General features: G+C 69.2%; 1 protein-coding gene across 9 annotated transcripts; it reads left to right on the forward strand.

Annotated features, from left to right (window-relative positions):
* Positions 1-449: 449 nt before the first annotated feature.
* SHANK1 (SH3 and multiple ankyrin repeat domains 1) lies at positions 450-18528 on the forward strand. 9 transcript variants are annotated; one of them, XM_037888333.2, is made up of 15 exons: positions 450-613; positions 1449-1562; positions 2077-2152; positions 7622-7704; positions 7952-8076; positions 9649-9784; positions 10023-10106; positions 10489-10497; positions 10764-10787; positions 11146-11202; positions 11742-11863; positions 12408-12510; positions 13137-15438; positions 16773-17353; positions 17391-18528. In XM_037888333.2, the coding sequence occupies exons 1-14, from the start codon at positions 502-504 to the stop codon at positions 17329-17331; spliced, it is 3906 nt and encodes a 1301-aa protein (XP_037744261.1). In that variant the 5' UTR covers positions 450-501; the 3' UTR covers positions 17332-17353; positions 17391-18528. The 9 variants fall into 9 exon arrangements, 8 of the variants coding, with proteins under 8 accessions (XP_037744261.1, XP_037744262.1, XP_037744264.1 ...); XM_037888336.2 differs by having other exon boundaries at positions 475-613; positions 7957-8076; XR_006287103.1 differs by lacking the exon at positions 17391-18528 and having other exon boundaries at positions 13137-15533; positions 16773-16893.
* Positions 18529-18805: the final 277 nt, after the last annotated feature.

An 18805-nucleotide genomic window follows, 5' to 3' on the forward strand; every position in this document is an offset into this window, starting at 1 on the left:
CTGTTCTAATGTTTCCTCTGAATAGTGTGGGGGTGCCTCAGTTTCCCCATGGCAGTTCTTAAGTATCTAGGTGGTGGGGTAAGGGTGTATGATCATTGCAGAGCCCTAGAGGGCAGGTGTGTGCAGGGGTCTGAACACAGGGAAGGGCCGACACCCTGTTTTCTGGCCACTGATGGCCTGGGCCCTTCCCCCTGCAAGGTGAGAGCTAAAGGGTTGGAGAACAAAGGAATCAGGGTGTCGGCCATCCTCTGTGTCCAGACCCCTGCACACACCTGCCCTCTAGGGCCCTGCAATGATCATATACCCTTACCCCACCACCCAGACACTCAAGAACTGTATAGGGGAAACTGAGGCACCCCCACACTATTCAGAGGAAACATTAAGAACAGTCCCGCTTCATCACAGGAGCCCAGACTCCTGGGTTCACGCAGTCTGTCTCTCTGCAGCTCCAGTGGTTTCCCCAGGGACTCGGCAGCGGGCGGGACCCTGAACAGCCGGGGAATGAAGCGGAAGCTGTACTCCGCGGTGCCGGGCCGCACCTTCATGGCCATGAAACCCTACCAGGCGCAGGCAGAGGGCGAGCTGTCCCTCAGCAAGGGCGAGAAGATCAAGGGTATGCTGCCCGGACGCCTGGGTTCTATCCTGCCGAGGGGGGAGGGGACACGCGCTCTGAGTGCAGGACTGGGACCTGGGTTCTGTCCCCAGGGCAGGGAGTGGCTCCAGTGGGTGGGGTGGGGGGAACCGGCCGGGGGTCAGGACTCCTGGGTTCTCTCCCCAGCTCTGTGCCGAGAGATGGCGCTGGGGTGTGTGTCAGGGTGCGGGCGTGTTTGCTGGTCTAGGGGCGTGTGGTGGGTTCTAGGCTCCCTCTCTGCGCCGTGGGGGAGGGGGTGCCTCTTGGGGCACGACCTGCGAGGGTTTGGGGGGGCTGAGGGGAGCAACGTGGGCTGCTGTGGGGACAGTCTGTCCCAGCCATGGGAGGTGTGTGGGGATGCAGGGGGTTGTTGGGGCAAATGTGGGTGCAGGGGCAGACAGGGGTTTGGGGGGGCCCTGCTCTGACCACACTCTCCCGCAGTGCTGAGTGTGTGGAGTCAGATGGGGTCCAGGGGGGCAGATGGAGGTTTGGGGGGGACGGATGGGGGTACAGGGGAGTGGATGAGGGCACAGGGCAGTGGACGGGGTTTTGGGGGGCCCTGCTCTGACCCGTGCTCTCCCCACAGTGCTGAGCGTGTGGGGGCACAGGGGGGTGGATGGGGGTTAGGGGGGAATGGATGGGGTTTTGGGGGGGCCCTGCTCTGACCCACACTTTCCCTGCAGTGCTGAGCATGTGGGAGCACAGGGGTTGTATGGGGGTACAGGGGGATGGATGGGGATACAGGGGGCAGATGGGGATTGGGGGGAATGGCTGGGGTTTTGGGGGGGCCCTGCTGTGACCCGCGCTTTCCCTGCAGTGCTGAGCGTGGGCGAAGGCGGGTTCTGGGAGGGGCAGGTGAAGGGCCGGGTCGGCTGGTTCCCCTCGGGCTGCGTGGAGGAGGTGCAGACCAAGACACAGGATGGAAAGCAAGGTACCAGCAACCCCCCCCCCGCCGCTGCCCCCCCCCACTCTCCCCTTCTCCTGCTCCCAACCACTCCGACCTTTCTTCCCCCTCCCCGCTGCTCCTTGGTTCCCCCCTCTGTCCCCCAGCTGCTCCCCCGCTAGGTCCCTTGGGGAGGGCCATGGTGTCTGTGCACCCCCCTGCCCAGCCAGTCTCCCCAGTCCCGCCCCCCCCCCCCCCCCCCCCCGGCCCTGGCCCCGGCCAGCACCAAGCCTCTGCTGACACCTGGTGGTTGAAGGGGGAAATATTTTCAGGGGGGAACAACGTGCCCTCAGCTGGGGGGATCTCTGGGGGGATCCGGGGGTGGGGCAGAGGATACCAGGAGTAGGGGGAGGCCGGAGGGAAGGGGGGCAGAGGGAAGGTGCATGGGGTAGGCAGAGGGCAGCCGATGCAAGGGGATGGGGGGGCGGGGGTTCAGGAAGTGGGGGAGGCCGGGGGGGTGTCTTCCCCCCCCCATGCTCACCCCCTCCCCATTCCCTCGCAGAGAGCCGGAGCGACAAGGCCAAACGCCTCTTCCGACACTACACGGTGGGATCCTACGACAGCTTCGATGCCCCCAGGTAAGATGTCCCCCCTCCCTGGGGTCACAGGCCCCCTTGCGCCGCCCCCTGGCCCTCTTCCTGAGTGCAGGCCAGGTTGGGTCCGTGGGACAGCGAGGAGGAGGGACCCCTGCTCTGGGGGGGTCTGGCTGGTGAGCGGGGCTCAGTCCGGGGCGGGGGCAGGGGGTTGGAACTGTAGTTCGGTGCTGGGGGTCAGGGTAGGGGGCTGGGAAGTCAGAGGTGGGTGTGGGGGGAACGGAGGTTTGGGGCTCGGGGGGGGGTCAGTGCTGGGGGTCAGGGGTCAACAGGTCAGGGGTCGGTACTGGAGTGTCTGGCAGGGGTGTGTGGGGGGCACTGTCCCTTTCTGGCTGGCTGGGAGCCCAGCCTGGTGTCCGCTCCATGCCGCATCTCAGAGACACCCCCCCCCACCCCGCCCCTGGCAGGGCCACCGGGCTGGGAACCAGGAGAACATGGGCTCCATATTTTGGGGCAAGTTTCCCCCCCCCCCATCTCTGAGAAGGCAGCCCCACCCCATAGCGCAGATACCCCCCCGGCCATTGAACCCAGGCATTTGGGGGGCAGAGCAGGTGCCAGGTGTCTGTGCGGGGAGCAGGGGCGCCGGACTCCTGGGTTCTATCCCCAGATCTCCCCACAGGCTGTGAAGAGTGGGGAGGGGGCCTGGCCCAGAGGTCAGGGGAATGACTAGGGGGTGTCTCTGGCGGCAGGGATGGGGGGCTGTCTGCCTTGCTGTCCCCTGTCCCCCAAGGGCATCGGGGACCTCCCCCCCCACCGCTTCCCTGGCAGGGCCACTCGCCATCTGCCGGCGCAGATGGGACCCAGCAGGGAGCCGTCCTCCCACCCCCCCCGAACCTGGTGTTTAGAGGGGAGTGAGAAACGCTGCCTCCACCAGGCCCCCCAGCCCTGCCGGTGCCCCTCACTCCTGACCCGCAGCCCCCTGCTCGCCAGCCCTGCCCCCCCACCGAGCTGTGCATTCACCTTGATTTGCTCTGCACTCCTCTGCCCCCCCTCCAGCCCCCCAAGGACTCGGCACATCCCGGCTCGGGTGTTTCGGGCGCGGGCACTGTCTCTGCGCCACATCCCGGCAAACGTCCTTGAGCTGAGCTGGCGCTCGGGCTGCTGCCGAATCTAGGACTGGGCGCGGGGCGGGCAGGGGGGGGTTGGGCCTCTTGGAAAGCAGGGGGGGTGTCACTTGGGGTCAGATGCCCCCTGGGGAGACCCCGCCCCAGACGCCCCCTTTGCACCAGCGTGTGCCACCCCTCCTCGCACCACGGGGCGTGTGACCCGGTTCGTGTTCACCATTTGGTGAAAAGGATTTTGCAGCTGGGCTCCAGGCTGAGACACCCCCTCTTCCCCCCACCCTGACCCTGTGGGGAACCTCGCCCCCAGGGTCCCCTCCTCCGGCGCCAGGGGACAGCGAGAGGCCAGGGCGCGGGGGGCAGCCGGGAGCGAACCCATGACCACGCAGGCGATGCTTTGACCCAGCAGGGTGGCGAGATGGGGCCAGAGGTGTCTGGGTGAGTGGAGGGGGGGGGAGTGAGAGGGGTATTTAGGTGAGTGGGGGCTAGCTGGGGGGCGGTGCAGGATTGTAGGTCGGCGTGGGGGGGCGGCTGGGTGAGGGGCACAGGGTGTGCATATGGGGGTAGATGCAGAAGGGACATGTGGGGGCACAGCGGGATGTGGGGCAGGAGTGGGGGATGGGGGGCAGGGAGCTCTGGTAGTTCCCCCGCCCCCCTGTGACTCAGGATGGGGACGTGTGGCGGTGGGGGGAGGGCTGGGTGTTGGGGGAGGGGCTCGGGGAGGGTCCCTGCACTTTCTGTTCTGGGGAAGTGGGGGGCGGCCCGGAGTAAAGAACAGGGGCTAGAAACTGGGGGGCGGGGGGCGCCGTGAGCTTGTGAGATGGGATGGGGGGAGTCAGATGGGGACAGCCAGTGTGCGTGTGAACGCCTGAATCCAGTGCGTGCCCCCCACCCCCAGCGCTGAGCAGAGATGCGACCTCTCTGGGGTGGGGGGGGGGCTGGGTATCCGGGACCCCTCGCCCGGCGCCGGGACGCGGCTGACTCTCGGGGGGTGCGGGGGGGGCTGGATATCCGGGGACCCCTCGCCCGGCACCGGGACGCGGCTGACTCTCGGGGGGGGGGGCGGGGGCTGGATATCCGGGGACCCCTCGCCCGGCACCGGGACGCGGCTGACTCTCGGGGGGGGGGGGGGGGGGGGTTGGATATCCGGGGACCCCTCGCCCGGCACCGGGACGCGGCTGACTCTCGGGGCGGGGGGCTGGATATCCGGGGACCCCTCGCCCGGCGCCGGGACGCGGCTGACTCTCGGGGGGTGCGGGGGGGCTGGATATCCGGGGCCCCCTCGCCCGGCGGCGGGACGCGGGGCTGGATATCCGGGGACCCCTCGCCCGGCACCGGGACGCGGCTGACTCTCGGGGGGTGCGGGGGGGGCTGGATATCCGGGGACCCCTCGCCCGGCGGCGGGACGCGGCTGACTCTCGGGGGGGCGGGGGGCTGGATATCCGGGGACCCCTCGCCCGGCGCCGGGACGCGGCTGACTCTCGGGGGGTGCGGTGGGGGGGGGGGGGCTGGATATCCGGGGACCCCTCGCCCGGCGCCGGGACGCGGCTGACTCTCGGGGGGGGGAAGGGGCTGGATATCCGGGGACCCCTCGCCCGGCGCCGGGACGCGGCTGACTCTCGGGGGGGGGGGGGCTGGATATCCGGGGACCCCTCGCCCGGCGCCGGGACGCGGCTGACTCTCGGGGGGGGGGGGGGCTGGATATCCGGGGACCCCTCGCCCGGCGCCGGGACGCGGCTGACTCTCGGGGGGGGGGGGGGGAAGGGGCTGGATATCCGGGGACCCCTCGCCCGGCGCCGGGACGCGGCTGACTCTCGGGGGGGGGGGAGGGGCTGGATATCCGGGGACCCCAGCCCCGGCTCTGCGCCTCCGTCTCCCCGCAGCCTCCCCCGCGGCCGGGTCGGTCCCCGCCGCCGCTGGCCGGCGCCGAAGGGGTTAACGGAGCCGGCTAGCCGGAGCGCAGCGGCGGCGCAGCAGCGTCTCTGCCTTGCGCGTCCTGCCCCCCCCACCCCAGCCCCCCCTCCCCCCCCAGTCCCGGCGCTGCCCGCCCGGCTCCGGCCCCAGTTCGCAGCCGGTGGGGGCCATGATGTGAGTATTGTGCGGCCCCCCCTCCCGCGCCGCCGGGCCCCCCCCCCTGCGCCGCCGGGGCCCCCCCCCTTTGCTCCCGGCGATGGCGGGGCGCGATGCGGGGACCCAGCCCCCGCTCTCCTCCAGCTGGCCGGCGCTGGGGCCTCGGCGCCGGAGCGTCTGGTACATCTACAGGTAGGGCCCCCCCCCGCGTAGCGCCCCCTCCCCCCCGCGCAGCGCCGCGCCGCGCCGCCCGCCCGCCATTCACAGCCAGCCCCATTCACTCCAGTCATTCATCCCCCGCGCTGCCCGCCCGCTGCGCACCCGGGGGGGGGACGCGCGGCGCAGGCTCGGCGCAGGCTGCGCGCCTCCCCCCGCCGCGGCCCCAGCACCATCAACCCCCCCCCCAGCACCCAGCCACTCGCCCGCGGGCCTGGGCTCTGTGCAGCCCGGGCTGTGTGTGTGGGTGCGCACGTAGCCAGCTCGGTGTGTGTAGCTCCGCTGTGTGTCTGTACCTGCGTGTGTGTCTGTAGCCAGCTGTCGGTCTGTACCTGCGTGTGTGTGTGTGTAGCCTGTGTGTGTGTGTGTGGCCAGTTCTGTGTGTGTGGTTCTGTCTTTGTGTGAATTTCCACAGGCCTGAGTGTGCGCAGCCCCGAGTGTGCGTGTGTCCCACTGCGTGTGCACTTTGATGTGTGTGTGTGTGTGTGTGTCCCCGGGCCTGGGTGTGAATGCTGGTGTGTGTAACTTGTGTGTGTTTGTGGGCACACCCCCTCCTGGTATGTGTGCATCCTGAGTGCCCAGCTCTCTCTCCCCTGCTTCAGCCGCTCTCTTTCTGCAGCTGCTGCTTCACTGAGTTATGTGCTCAGATTTGGGTGGAAAGATGCTGTGTGTGTGTGTGTGTGAGTGTGTGTGAGCTTCTAGGGAGGGATGAGAGTGCCTGTGTGTGTGCCCAACGCGGGTGTGTGTGAACATACCAGAAGACACAAGTCTCGGGGGGGGGGGTGTCTGTCACAAGTGTGCAAGGGTCGGTGAGCAGGATGTGCAACCAGTGTTGGAGGTGGCTGCCTGAGGGCCTGTTCGGACAGGAGGGAAATGCAGATTGGGGGTCCCCTAGGGACACAGCTAGGGGTGAGGCTACTGGCAGTTAAAGGGGAGTGATGCCAGTGAGGGCTGGCAGTGCCTGGGGGAGCCATGCTAGCCGTGGGATCTGGAAGCAGTGAGAACACACTGCGAGCAGTGAGGAGGGGAGGGTCTTGTGATAGCCGAATTCACTGCACCTTCCACAGATGTGTGGTTGCAGTGAGAGCGCACAGCGGACGGGTCTGGGATTGCAGTGAATGTGCACTGCAAAACGTGTCTAGCATCTGTGATTGCAGTGTGAGGTGGGGAGGTCTGATCGCAGGAAGCATTTTCTGCAAACAGAGGGGGATATGTAATTCCAGTGTGAGCAGGGGTGGGTGGGTGTCTGATTGCAGTGTGGTTCTGTGATGACAGTGAACACACTGCATGCAGCCTGTGGTGTCCGTGTGCAGTGTGAGTGCCCTGCACACAACTGCTTCTGGCCCTGCAGTGGGCAGCATGGACACCATGTTCCCTACAGTCTCAGGGTGAGGGCACTGCATGCAGTGAAGGAGAGGGGCTGTGATCACAGTGAGAGTACCCTGCACACAGCATGTGTGGGGCTGTGATTGTACTGTGAGTTGGGGGTCTGTCACTGGAGCATGGTGGGATTGTGATTGCTGTGTGAAATCACGGCATGCAGTGGTTATCTGTGGTTGTAGTTAGAGTGCACTGCACCCAGCGAGGGGGTATCTGATTGCAGTGTGAGCACCCTGTGCCGGTCTGGGACGGCAGTGAGAGGGCGCTACATGCAGCTGGAGGTCTTGTGAATGCACTGCATGCAGCATGTGGGGTCTGTGAGCACAGTGTGAGCTCCCGGCATGTGGTGTGTGGGGTCTGTCCCTGCAGTGAAATGCAGGGGAACCGTGCTCCCTGCCTTTGTAGTACGAGTGCACTGCACATGGAGAGGGGGTGATTGCAGCGTGAGTTCACTGCACGCAGAGAAGGGGTGATCGCAGGGCGAGTACACTGCTCATGGGGGGGGGGGTGATTGCAGTGTCCGTTCACTGCACGTGGGAGGAAGTGATCACAGGGCAGGTGCACTGCATGAGGGGAGGGGGGCGATCGCAGTGCGGGTGCACTGCATGCAGCATGGCTCCAGGCTGCAGCCAGTATCCCTGGTGTGCAGTGGGGTCCAGAGCTGCGGTGTGGGCCGGGGGCAGCGAGTGCTCACAAGCCCCCCGATGTACCCCCCCATCTCTTGCAGTGACTACATCATTAAGGAGAAGACGGTTTTGCTCCAGAAGAAGGATAACGAGGGTTTCGGTTTCGTCCTGCGTGGAGCCAAGGGTGAGGGGGCCACTGTGCTGGGGGGTGGGGGAGAAGGGTCTGAGGGGGAGCAGAGGCTGGGAGGCTGTAGAGGGGTCCCCCATGGCTGGAGCAGCCCGGAAGAGTGCCTCGGAGGGGGCCTGTGGGGGGGGGGGGGTCTGCCCTGGGGAGGTGCAGTGGGAGGAGCCGCCCTGGGGGAAGGCAAGGGGAGAGGGGTTCCCCAAACATCCCTCCCCTTCCCACCGCTGACCCCGCTCTCTCCCCACAGCGCAGACCCCCATCGAGGAGTTCACGCCCACCCCGGCCTTCCCCGCCCTGCAGTACCTGGAGTCTGTGGATGAGGGGGGCGTGGCCTGGCGTGCCGGCCTCCGCATGGGGGACTTCCTGATCGAGGTAAGGGCGGGGGGGTTTACTCACCTCGGAGCAACAGGGGAGTCACTCCCCACCCCCTCCTGTCAGGAGTGAGGGGCACTGGCAGGGCTAGGGGGAGCCCAGGGCCGGGCTAGCAGGGGGCTGCGGGTTGGGAGTGAGGGGCGCCAGCGGGGCTGGGGGGGCTCAGGGCTGGGCTGGCAGGGGGCTGTGGGTCAGGAGTGAGGGGTGCCGGCAGGGCTGGGGGGAAGGCCCAGGGCTGGGCTGGTGGGGGGCTGCGGGTCGGGAGTGGGGGGGGGCACCGGTGGGGCTTAGGGGGGGGGGTCCAGGGCCGGGCTGGTGGGGGGCTGCGGGGCGGGAGTGAGGGGCGCTGGGGGGGGCCCAGGGCCGGGCTGGCGGGGGGCTGCAGGTTGGGAGTGGGGGGGGCACCGGCGGGGCTGGGGGGAGCCTAGGGCCGGGCTGGTGGGGGCTGCGGGGCAGGAGTGAGGGGCGCCAGCGGGGCTGGGGAGGGGTCCAGGGCTGGGCTGGCGGGGGGCTGTGGGGCGGGAGCGGGGGGGCGCCCAGGGCCGGGCTGGCAGGGGGCTGTGGGGCTGGAGTGAGGGGCGCTGGGGGGGGCCCAGGGCCGGGCTGGCCAGGGGCTGCGGGTCGGGAGTGGGGGGGCCCAGGGCCGGGCTGGCGGGTCGGGAGTTGGGGGGGGCCCAGGGCCGGGCTGACCAGGGGCTGCGGGTCGGGGGGGGGGCAGGGCCGGGCTGGCGGGGCAGGAGTGGGGGGGGCCCAGGGCCAGGCTGGCGGGGGGGGGCAGGAGTGAGGGGCGCTGGGGGGGGCCTGGGGCCGGGCTGGCCAGGGGTTGCGGGTCGGGAGTGGGGGGGGCCCAGGGCCGGGCTGGCGGGGGGCTGCGGGGCGGGAGTGAGGGGCGCTGGGGGGGGGGCCCAGGGCTGGGCTGGCAGGGGGCTGCTGGGCGGGAGTGAGGGGTGGGAGTGGGGGGGCCCAGGGCCGGGCTGGCGGGGGGCTGCGGGGCGGGAGTGAGGGGCGCTGGGGGGGGGGGCCCAGGGCCGGGCTGGCGGGGCGGGAGTGGGGGGGGCCCAGGGCCGGCCTGACCAGGGGCTGCGGGTTGGGAGTGGGGGGGCCCAGGGCCAGGCTGCTGGGGGGCTGCGGGGCGGGAGTGAGAGGCGCTGGGGGGGCCCCGGGGCCGGGCTGGCCAGGGGCTGCGGGTCGGGAGTGGGGGGGGCCCAGGGCCGGGCTGGCGGGGGCTGCGGGGCGGGAGTGAGGGGCGCTGGGGGGGGGCGCCCAGGGCTGGGCTGGCGGGGCGGGAGTGGGGGGGCCCAGGGCCGGGCTGGCGGGGGGCTGCGGGGCAGGAGTGAGGGGTGCTGGGGGGGCCCAGGGCCGGGCTGGCCAGGGGCTGCGGGTCAGGAGTGGGGGGGGGCCCAGGGTCGGGCTGGCCAGAGGCTGCGGGGCGGGAGTGGGGGGGGGCCCAGGGCCGGGCTGGTGGGGGGCTGCGGGTCAGGAGTGGGGGGGGGCCCAGGGGCGGGCTGGCGGGGGGCTGCGGGGCGGGAGTGAGGGGCACCGGCTCCCCTGACCCTGCCCCTTGCCCCCCAGGTCAACGGGCAGAACGTGGTGAAGGTCGGGCACCGGCAGGTTGTGAACATGATTCGCCAGGGGGGCAACAACCTGATGGTGAAGGTCGTCATGGTAACCAGGAACCCGGAGATGGAAGAGGCCATGAGAAAGAAAGGTGCAGCCTCCCCCCGCCCCCCGCCAGCTCCTCCACACGGGGGGCAGGACTGCTGGGTTCCGCCCCCAGCCCTGGGAGGGGCGCGGGGGTCTGGTGATCAGAGCGGGGGCGCTGGGAGCCAGGACACCTGGGTTCTCTCCCAGCTCTGGGAGGGGAGGGGGCTCCCATGCTTGGGGGTGGGGATCTCACTGTCTGTCTGTCTGTCCCCTCACCTGGGAGCCCCTTTGCCCCCCTACAGCGGCTCCCCAGCAGACGAAACGACTGCCCCCCCCAGCCATCTCGCTGCGCTCCAAATCCATGACCTCTGAGCTGGAGGAGATGGGTAAGGGGGAGGGTGGGGGGGGAATTGGGAGGTATGTGGGGAAGGGTCTGTGCTGGAGCTGGGGGAGGGGGGTGATAGACCCTGGAGGGGTCTGTGGTGGGGGCAGGGGAGGGTCCCCAGAGTGAAGGGGGAGGGGTCTGTGGTGGGGGCGGGGTCTCGTGGGGTGGGGCAGGGGTCTTTGCTGGGGCGGGGATGGGGGTCTGTGGTGGGGGCAAGGGAGGGGTCTGGTGCGACTGGGGAGGGTCCCCAGAGGGGCTGGGGGAGAGGTCTGTGGTGGGACGGGAGGGGGGGGGTCTGTGGTGGGGAATGGTTTCTGGGGCAGGACTCTCATACTCTCTCTCTTCCACCCTCTGGGACCTGGGACCCCCTTGGCACCTGGCAGTGGAGAAAGGTATGTCCCCCCCCTGCCCGGGCAGTGCCCCCCCACCCCTCTGCCCAGGGGTGCCCCTGTCTGAGTCCCTGGTGCGGATTGGGGGCGGCAGGGGGAGCCCCCAGCTTGTGGCGGCTGAGGGGTGGGGGTGGGGAGGCCCAGTGGGAGGGACAGGGGTGGGGGGCCCAGTTCTTTCCCAGGCTCTGGGCACCAGCACCTCGGGGGGCAGGGCCCCCAGGCCTCCCCATCCCATCTCTAACGCTGTCCCCTCTCGGTGTCTCCCCCAGTCTCCCCCTGGAAGAAGAGAAGTGGTGAGTGTGAGCTGGGGCCAGGCGCAGCCCCCCGCCATGAGCTGCCTCCCACTGCTTCCCCACACCAGCTGTGCGCCCCCCCGGGCTCCTAGTGCCCCACGCCCACTGGCCCCGCCCCGTCACGCCTGCCTGTGCCTGCTCCCCCCCCAGCTGCCCTGCACCCCCTCCTCCTGCTTCACCCCCCCAATCTCCACGCACCAGCCCCCCCTCCCTGTCCCACCTGCCCCCCCAACTCACGCTCCCTGCTCCGCTGCTCCCCCCACCCCAGTCTCGCTCCTACCACTACGCAGGGCCCCGCCCTGGGGTGACCCCCCCCCCTCACGTCACACTCTCCCTCCTCCTCCTCCTGTCCCTGCAGATTATGAGCCAGCGCTGGCCACGGAGAAGAAGAGGACAGTCTATCAGATGGCTCTGAGTAAGGGGGGGAGTGGGGCCTGGTGGGTGGGGGAGTGGGGTCCGATGGATCAGAGCGTGGGGTGGGGGCTGGGTGCCAGGACTCCTGGATTCTCTCCCCAGCTCTGGGAGGGGAGTGGGGTCTAGTGGTTAGAGCGGGGGGGACTGGGAGTCAGGACTCCTGGGTTCTCTCCCCAGCTCTGGGAGGGGCGTGGGGTCTAGTGGTTAGAGCGGGGGCGGGGGGGGCGCTGGAAGCCAGGACTCCTGGGTTCTCTCCCCAGCTCTGGGAGGGGCGTGGGGTCTAGTGGTTAGAGCGGGGGGGGGGGGGGGGGCTGGGAGCCAGGACTCCTGGGTTCTATGCCACCTCAGCAGTGCCAGAAGTGGGCCAGACAATCCATAGGGTCTCTTGTCTCCAGTCCAAGCTGCCTGGCCTGCAATGTGTGTGTAGAGACCCCCCAGGTCCTGGATCTGGGCCTGGGGTGGGGGCAGGGCAAGGCGCCTCCCTGCCCCCCACCCCCCTCAGCCAGCCCCCCTCACCTTCTGTCTCTCTGCCCCTCGCAGACAAGCTGGACGAGATCCTGGCTGCAGCTCAGCAGACGATCAGCGTGGGGGAGGGGCCCAGCTCCGGCGGGCTCCCCTCCCTGGGGAAGGCCCGTGGGCCCAAGGGCTACTTCACCTCCGAGGTAGGAGGGCACGGCCCCCGGGCCTTACTGAGGGGGCACACCAGGGGAGGGGGGATCTAGTGGGTTAGAGCTAGGGGGCCGGGAGCCAGGACTGCTGGGTTCTCTCGCTGGCTCTGGGAGGGGAGTGGGGTCTAGTGGTTAGAGCAGGGTGGGGCTGGGTGCCAGGACTCCTGGGTTCTCTCGCTGGCTCTGGGAGGGGAGTGGGGTCTAGTGGTTAGAGCAGGGGTGGACTGGGAGCCAGGACTCCTGGGTTCTCTTGCTGGCTCTGTGAGGGGAGTGGGGACTAGTGGTTAGAGCAGGGGTGGACTGGGAGACAGGACTCCTGGGTTCTCTCCCTGGCTCTCAGAGGGGAGTGGATCGTTTTCTACCCCCCTCCCTACTCCTGCCCATCACCCCCCTCACTAACCCCCATCCTGGCCTCTTTTTAACCCCCCACCCCATCACCCTGCCCCGTGGTGCCGCGTTAACCCTTTCCTGCCCTGGGTGGTGCCCTCACTCGCTCGCTGCCTGCCGCTAACACCCCCCCACTCCAATGTCTCTGCAGTCGAACTTCGAGCCGCATCGGATGGGGCAGCCTGGCTACGAGCGCCCATCGTACCTGCCACCCGGTGCCCCCCAGGGCATCATGCTGCGCCAGAAATCCATCGGTGAGGTGGGCCGGGCTGGGAGGGGAGCGGGGCTGGGACAGTGGGCATCTTTCACTGCCGGACTCCTGGGTTCCGTTTGTTACATGGGGAGGGGAGGGGGGTCTAATGGGTTAGAGCAGGGGGGCTCGGGGCCAGGACTCCTGGGTTCTCTCTCCAGCTCTGGGAGGAGAGTGGGGTCCAGTGGGTTAGAGCAGGGGGATTGGGAGCCAGGACTCCTGGGTTCTCTCTCCAGCTCTGGGAGGAGAGTGGGGTCCAGTGGGTTAGAGCAGGGGGATTGGGAGCCAGGACTCCTGGGTTCTCTCTCCAGCTCTGGGAGGAGAGTGGGGTCCAGTGGGTTAGAGCAGGGGGATTGGGAGCCAGGACTCCTGGGTTCTCTCTCCAGATCTGCGAGGAGAGTGGGGTCCAGTGGGTTAGAGCAGGGGGGTTGGGAGCCAGGACTCCTGAGTTCTCTCTCCAGCTCTGGGAGGACAGTGGGGTCCATTGTAGAGCAGGGGGGTTGGGAGCCAGGACTCCTGGGTTCTCTCTCCAGCTCTGGGAGGGGAGCGGGGTCTATGGGTTAGAGCAGGGGGGCTGAGAGCTGGGACTCCGGATCCCTGGCCGACCGCTGTCCATCTGTCCATCCGCAGGCTCGGCGGAGGACGAGAAGCCCTACCTGGCTCCCCCAGCCATGAAATTCAGCCGCAGCTTGTCCGTCCCCGGCTCGGAGGATATCCCCCCGCCCCCCACCACCTCCCCTCCCGAGCCCCCTTACAGCGCCCCCCCCTCCGCCACGGGCCGCCTCACCCCTGCCGTGCGCTCCACCTTCAACCCGGCCGCCGAGGCCAAGCTGTACCCGGCCTCGCTGCACCAGGAGCCGCCCGCCTTCGAGGGCCCGGCCCGGCGTGAGAAGCTGGCCATGTACCGCCAGGAGCTGGAGCGCGGGGCAGAGGCCGGGGCCGCCCGGGGCTGGCGTGGGCACCACCCGCACCCGGAGCTGCGTTACTACAACCTGCCGGCCCGGGCGGCCAGCGCCGCCATGTACGTGCCGGCCAAGCCGCTGCGCCGGAAAGGCCCGCTGGTGAAGCAGACCAAGGTGGAGGACGAGCAGAGGCAGCAAGCGGCTGCCCCCCAGACTCAGCCGCCCCCGACGCCGCCCGCCCCGGCGACGCCCGCCCCCGAGAAGAACTCCATCGCCATCCCCACCATCGTCATCAAGGCCCCCTCCACCAGCAGCAGTGGGCGCAGCAGCCAGGGCAGCAGCGTGGAGACCGAGGGGCAGCCGGAGCCGGCCCCGGTGCCCGCCCTGCCCCTCCAGAACAGCATGGACTTCACTAGCCAGTTCGGCGCAGCCCTGGTCGGGGCGGCGCGGCGGGACCGGGAGTGGCACAGCGAGGCCCGCCGCCGCTCCGCCCTCTTCCTCTCCACCGAGGCGCCGGAGGACGAGGTGCCCGAGCCGGCTCCGGCGCCCCGGCTCCGGCACTCGAAGAGCATTGACGAGGGCATGTTCTCGGCCGAGCCTTACCTGCAGCTGAGCTACGCCCAGCCCCTGCCTCCGGGCACCTATTACCAGCCGCGCCCCGCCAAGGCCTACGGGGGCGCCGGGACCACCAGCGCCTTCACCACCGTCTGCTCCAGCTTCCTGCCCCAGCTCCAGCCCCGGCCGGGCGGCGGGAACGCCCCGCCCCTCATCCACCCGCTGACGGGCAAGGTCCTCGACCCGGGCTCGCCCCTGGGTCTGGCGCTGGTGGCCCGGGAGCGGGCACTGCAGGAGTCGCACTCGCAGCAGCTGCAGCAAGGCCGGGCGGAGGCGGAGGAGCGAAGGTCCCGCCCGTCCTCGCCCCGCTTCGGGGAGGTGGCGCCGGAACCCTCCGGAGGAGGCGGCTCCATTCTGCGCCTGTGGGGGGCGCCGGCAGGCGAGCCGCGCCCGGAGAGCCCCCGGCGCCGGGCCCCCTCCGAGCCCAAGGGCGCCCCGTGGGCGGGGGAGAAGCGGGGGGAGGAGGGGGCCGGGGGCGAGAAGCTGCACGTGCGCTTTGTGGAGAACTGCCGGCCCCGGGAGGAGAGCGAGCCGGCGCCGGCCCGGGGGGTGGAGGAGAACGGGCTGCCCCTGCTGGTCCTCCCGCCGCCGGCTCCCTCCATCGACGTGGACGACGAGTTCCTCTTCACCGAGCCGCTGCCCCCGCCGCTGGAGTTCTCCAACAGCTTCGAGAAGCCCGACTCCCCCAAGGCGGGCCGGGAGCCCCCCGCCCCGGAGCCGGCGCCCGCCCCGCCCCCGCCCACCGCCGCCCTGGACTCCACCACCTCCAGCCTGACCTCCTACGACAGCGAGGTGGCCACCCTGACCCAGGGCGGGGCGCCCGAGCCCCGGGAGGCCCCCCACGTCAACTTCTCCTCGGTGGTGTCCTCCATCCAGATCCCGGCGCCCGAGCCCCCCGAGGCGGTGACCGACTCGGGCATCGAGGAGATTGACAGCCGGAGCAGCAGCGACCACCACCTGGAGACCATCAGCTCCGTCTCCACCCTCTCCAGCATGTCGGGGCTGTCCAGCGAGGGCGCGGAGCTGCTGGACAGTTACGTCACCTACCTGGACGGCCAAGCCTTCGGGGGCCCGGCGGAGAAGCCCGGCAAGCTGCGTTCCCGGCCCTTCCCCGCCCGCCGCGACCCCGCCACCCCCACCAGCTCCACCATCTCCGTGGCGGCCTGCGCCGAGAGCGTCTTCGCCCTCACGCCCGCCCCGGCCCAGGAGCCGCCCGCCCCTCAGCGCCGCTCGCCCACCCTGCCCTGGGAGGAGGCCGGGGTGGCCAAGCCCTCGCCCGTCTCGGCCATGAAAGCCAGCATCATCAGCGAGCTGAGCTCCAAGCTGCAGCAGATGAGCGGGGTGTCGTGGGCCCGGCCCCCCGACGGCGCGGGCCCCTTCGGCGCCGACCGGCCCGGCTCCCTGCAGCGCCAAAGGTAGCGTCCGGAGGAGGCCGGATGGATGGAGGAAGCCAGAAGCACCCGCCGGGGGCGCCCCGTGCATGCCTCTCACCGCCACGCCCGTCACTCATGTGTGCTTTGGGTTTGTTTTGGTTTCTCGCTCATCCGCGCCACGCCCAGCACGTGTGTGTGTGGGGGGAGGCCGGGACCCTTTTTGCGCCAGGCGCTGCATGCATCCATCCCGTCACCTTCCCTCCTGTGCAGGCAGTCGCCCACCCAGAGGGCTGGGTTCTTGGAGGCTGGTCAGGGATGGGGGGGGCACTGGGGCAGTATGTCAGGCCCTGCACACACACATCCGACCCCCCCCCCCCCCCTCCAGTGCCCTCCCGCATCCTGCCACGCACCCATGCCCGGTTTCCTAGTGATTCCTGGCTCGCAGCCAGTTTGAGAGGGGGGTCCCTCTGTCCCAGAGCCCATCCCAACTCCAAGGCTGGTTCCCCCCCTTGTGGGAATCCACTGAGTCCCCCCCAGAAGGAGTCTGTTCCCCCCGCCCGCTGTGCACCCACAGAGGCCCCCTTCTGCCCCGACCCACCAGTGCCCCGCTGCTGTCTTTAATTTGCTCCATTATGTCATGTATCTGAGGGCTCGTCTGCACTGGGAGAATTCACCTGTGGGAGATGGGGACCTGCACCACCCATGGGGCAGGGTATTGGCGGCGCGACCTCCCTCCCCCCCCCACCACAGGAGTAACCTTGGAGGGAAGACGTGGCAAAGACTGGCAAATCAGGAGTCCTGACACCCAGCCCCAACTACTAGACCCCACTCCCCTTCCAGAGCTGGGGAGAGAACCCAGAAGTCCTGGCTCCCAGCCCGCCCCCGCCCCCCCCCGTTCTAACCACTAGACCCCACTCCCTTCCCAGAGCTGGGGAGAGAACCCAGAAGTCCTGGCTCCCAGCCCGCCCCCGCCCCCCCCCCCCGCTCTAACCACTAGACCCCACTCCCCTCCCAGAGCTGGGGAGAGAACCCAGGGGTCCTGGCTCCCAGCCCTACTGTCCTCCCAGAGCTGGGCTGGAAGGGGCCCTGGGCTGAGTCCCAGCAGATGTGGGGCGTGGGGGGCAGGCGCGGCAGATCCCCATGCCAGGGCAGATCCCCGGTGCGGGTGCAAGAGGTGGTGAATTTCTGCTCTGCAGGCGAGCCCCCGTCATCGTGTGCCGCTTGCCCCATGGCTGCTTGTGCGCTCTCTGGCGTGCGTGGGGGGGGTCCAGCCCTGGCCTCTGCTGGGTGCTGGCTGCAGGGATGCGGGGGGGAGGGGTCGTGGTTTGGGGGAGAGGAGCACCCCGTGACCATCTCTTCCCTCCCCCCCTCACCAGGCTCCCCGAGGACGCGTCGGGCCCCTCCAAGCTGCCCAGCAACCTGTTCCACAACTGGCCCAAAGCGGGGCCGGGCGCCAAGCCCCCGAAGAGCGTGGAGTTCGACATCCGCCCGGCGCTGCGCCGCGCCCCCAGCCCCGCCACCCTGCCCAGCGAGCACAAAATCAGCCCGGCCCCCCGCCCCTCCTCCCTGCCCATCCTGCCCTCCGTGCCCCTCTACGGGGGCATCTACGACCTGCGGGGCTCCCCCCCCTCCGGCCCCTGCCCCTTCCCCGACTTCCCCTCCGGCAGCCGCTCCCTCTCGCCCACCCACTTCCTGCCCCCGGCCACGGACAAGCCCTTCGGCGCCAAGCCCCTGCCCTTCTGGACCAAATTCGACGTGGCCGACTGGCTGGAGTACCTGAAGCTGGGCGAGCACCGCGACCGCTTCCTGGACAACGAGATTGACGGCTCCCACCTGCCCTCGCTCACCAAGGAGGATTACATCGACCTGGGCGTCACCCGCGTCGGGCACCGCATGAACATTGACCGCGCCCTCAAGCTCTTCCTGGAGAGGTGATGAGAGAATCCCCCGCCCCCAGGAGAGGGGAGCCCCTAGCCCCCCCCCCCCCCCCCCAGGAGAGAGGGGAGCCCACCCCAGCTGCCCTGAGGACACAGAGGCCTGAATGTATCTGACGCCGGGAGCAAGGAGAAGCCGTGCGGCAATGCCCCCCACCCCGAGAGAGAGGGGCCCCCAGCAATGACCCCACCTTGGAAAGAAAGGGGCCTTGAATCCCATCGGGGGGCAGAGGGTGCTGGGGGGCGAGGGAGGGAACCTGGTGTAATGGCACCACGCCGGCTTGCACCATTGCGCGCTTGTGCGTGTTCGCTCGTGCACCAGCTTGCACTGTTGCTCACGCTTCCCCGCTCGCCTACGCACCCCCTTGCATCATCACTAGTGTGCGCGCTCTGTGTACCATCCGCGGCAACGTCTCCACTCGGCTATGCACCGGCTTGTCCATTTGCACACTGTGAACGAGCGTACGTTGTCGCTTATGCACGCGCGCTTGCTGCCATCTCACACCACTGCTCGCGTGTGCACGTTCACCCGTGCACCAGCTTGCACCGTTGCTCACGTGGATGCTCACCTGTGCACCCACCAGCATCATCACCAGTGTGTGCATGCTCTAGGTACCATCTGTTGCACATGTACGCTCAGCCGTGCGCTAGCTTGCACATTTGCACACTGAGAATCAGTGTACGTTGTCGCTTGTGCATGCACAATTGCCGCCATATCCCACCGTTGCTCATGTGGACACGTAGGTGCGCGTGGGGTTGCACCAATGCTCGTCTGCACGTTCAGCCTCATGACCGCTTGCACCATTGTCCACGTACTCAGCTGCTTGAACCCTGCTTGTGCCATCAGTCACGGGCACATTCAGCTGCTCACTAGCTCGCAGCCTGCACTGCGCACCAGCTCGCACCATTGCCCGCACGCACACTCGGCTGGGCACCAGCTTGCACCGTCACTCGCGTGTGTACGCTTGGAGCACTGGCTCGCACCATGACCTGCATGAGGGCAGTTGCCATCGCTTGTATGTCCACCTTCACCGTACCCTCCCCCACCATCTTGCACACCAGCCCTCCCTCTGCCCTGCCACACGGGCTGGGTCACACTTTCTCACACACGTGTCAGGGGCTGCATGTGCCTTGCTGGGCTGTCCGTGGATTTGGGGCGAGCCACCCCTCCCTCATGCTCCAAGGGGGAGGGGTGAATTGGGGAGCAGCAGGATTTAGGGTGGTGGGGGGGGGCAGGCACAAGATGGGGGCGTTCCTGAGGGTGATCCCAACTGGGGTGGGGGGGCTGTTGGCCAGGGGGACCCTCACCTGTTTCTAACCCTCCCTGCCACTCACTGGTCTCTGAAGTTCTGCTCCCCCTGAATTGGGGGGGACACTAGGGCCCCTGGGCTCCCCGTCCCGGCCGATGCTCAGCTGCCAAAGAATTGGGGAGTCGCTGGGGACCCGGGACACCTGCCCTGCAGCTGGGTTGGCAT

Source organism: Chelonia mydas, chromosome 23 (genome assembly GCF_015237465.2).
Source record: "Chelonia mydas isolate rCheMyd1 chromosome 23, rCheMyd1.pri.v2, whole genome shotgun sequence".
Taxonomy (NCBI): Eukaryota; Metazoa; Chordata; order Testudines; family Cheloniidae; genus Chelonia; species Chelonia mydas.

Coding starts and splice junctions, on each gene's coding strand:
- SHANK1 (XM_037888333.2), top strand. CDS start 502: ATGAAGCGGAAGCTGTACTCCGCGGTGCCGGGCCGCACCTTCATGGCC. Junction 10,788..11,145: donor CCCCTGGAAGAAGAGAAGTG/GTGAGTGTGAGC, acceptor CTGTCCCTGCAG/ATTATGAGCCAGCGCTGGCC. Junction 11,864..12,407: donor AGGGCTACTTCACCTCCGAG/GTAGGAGGGCAC, acceptor ATGTCTCTGCAG/TCGAACTTCGAGCCGCATCG.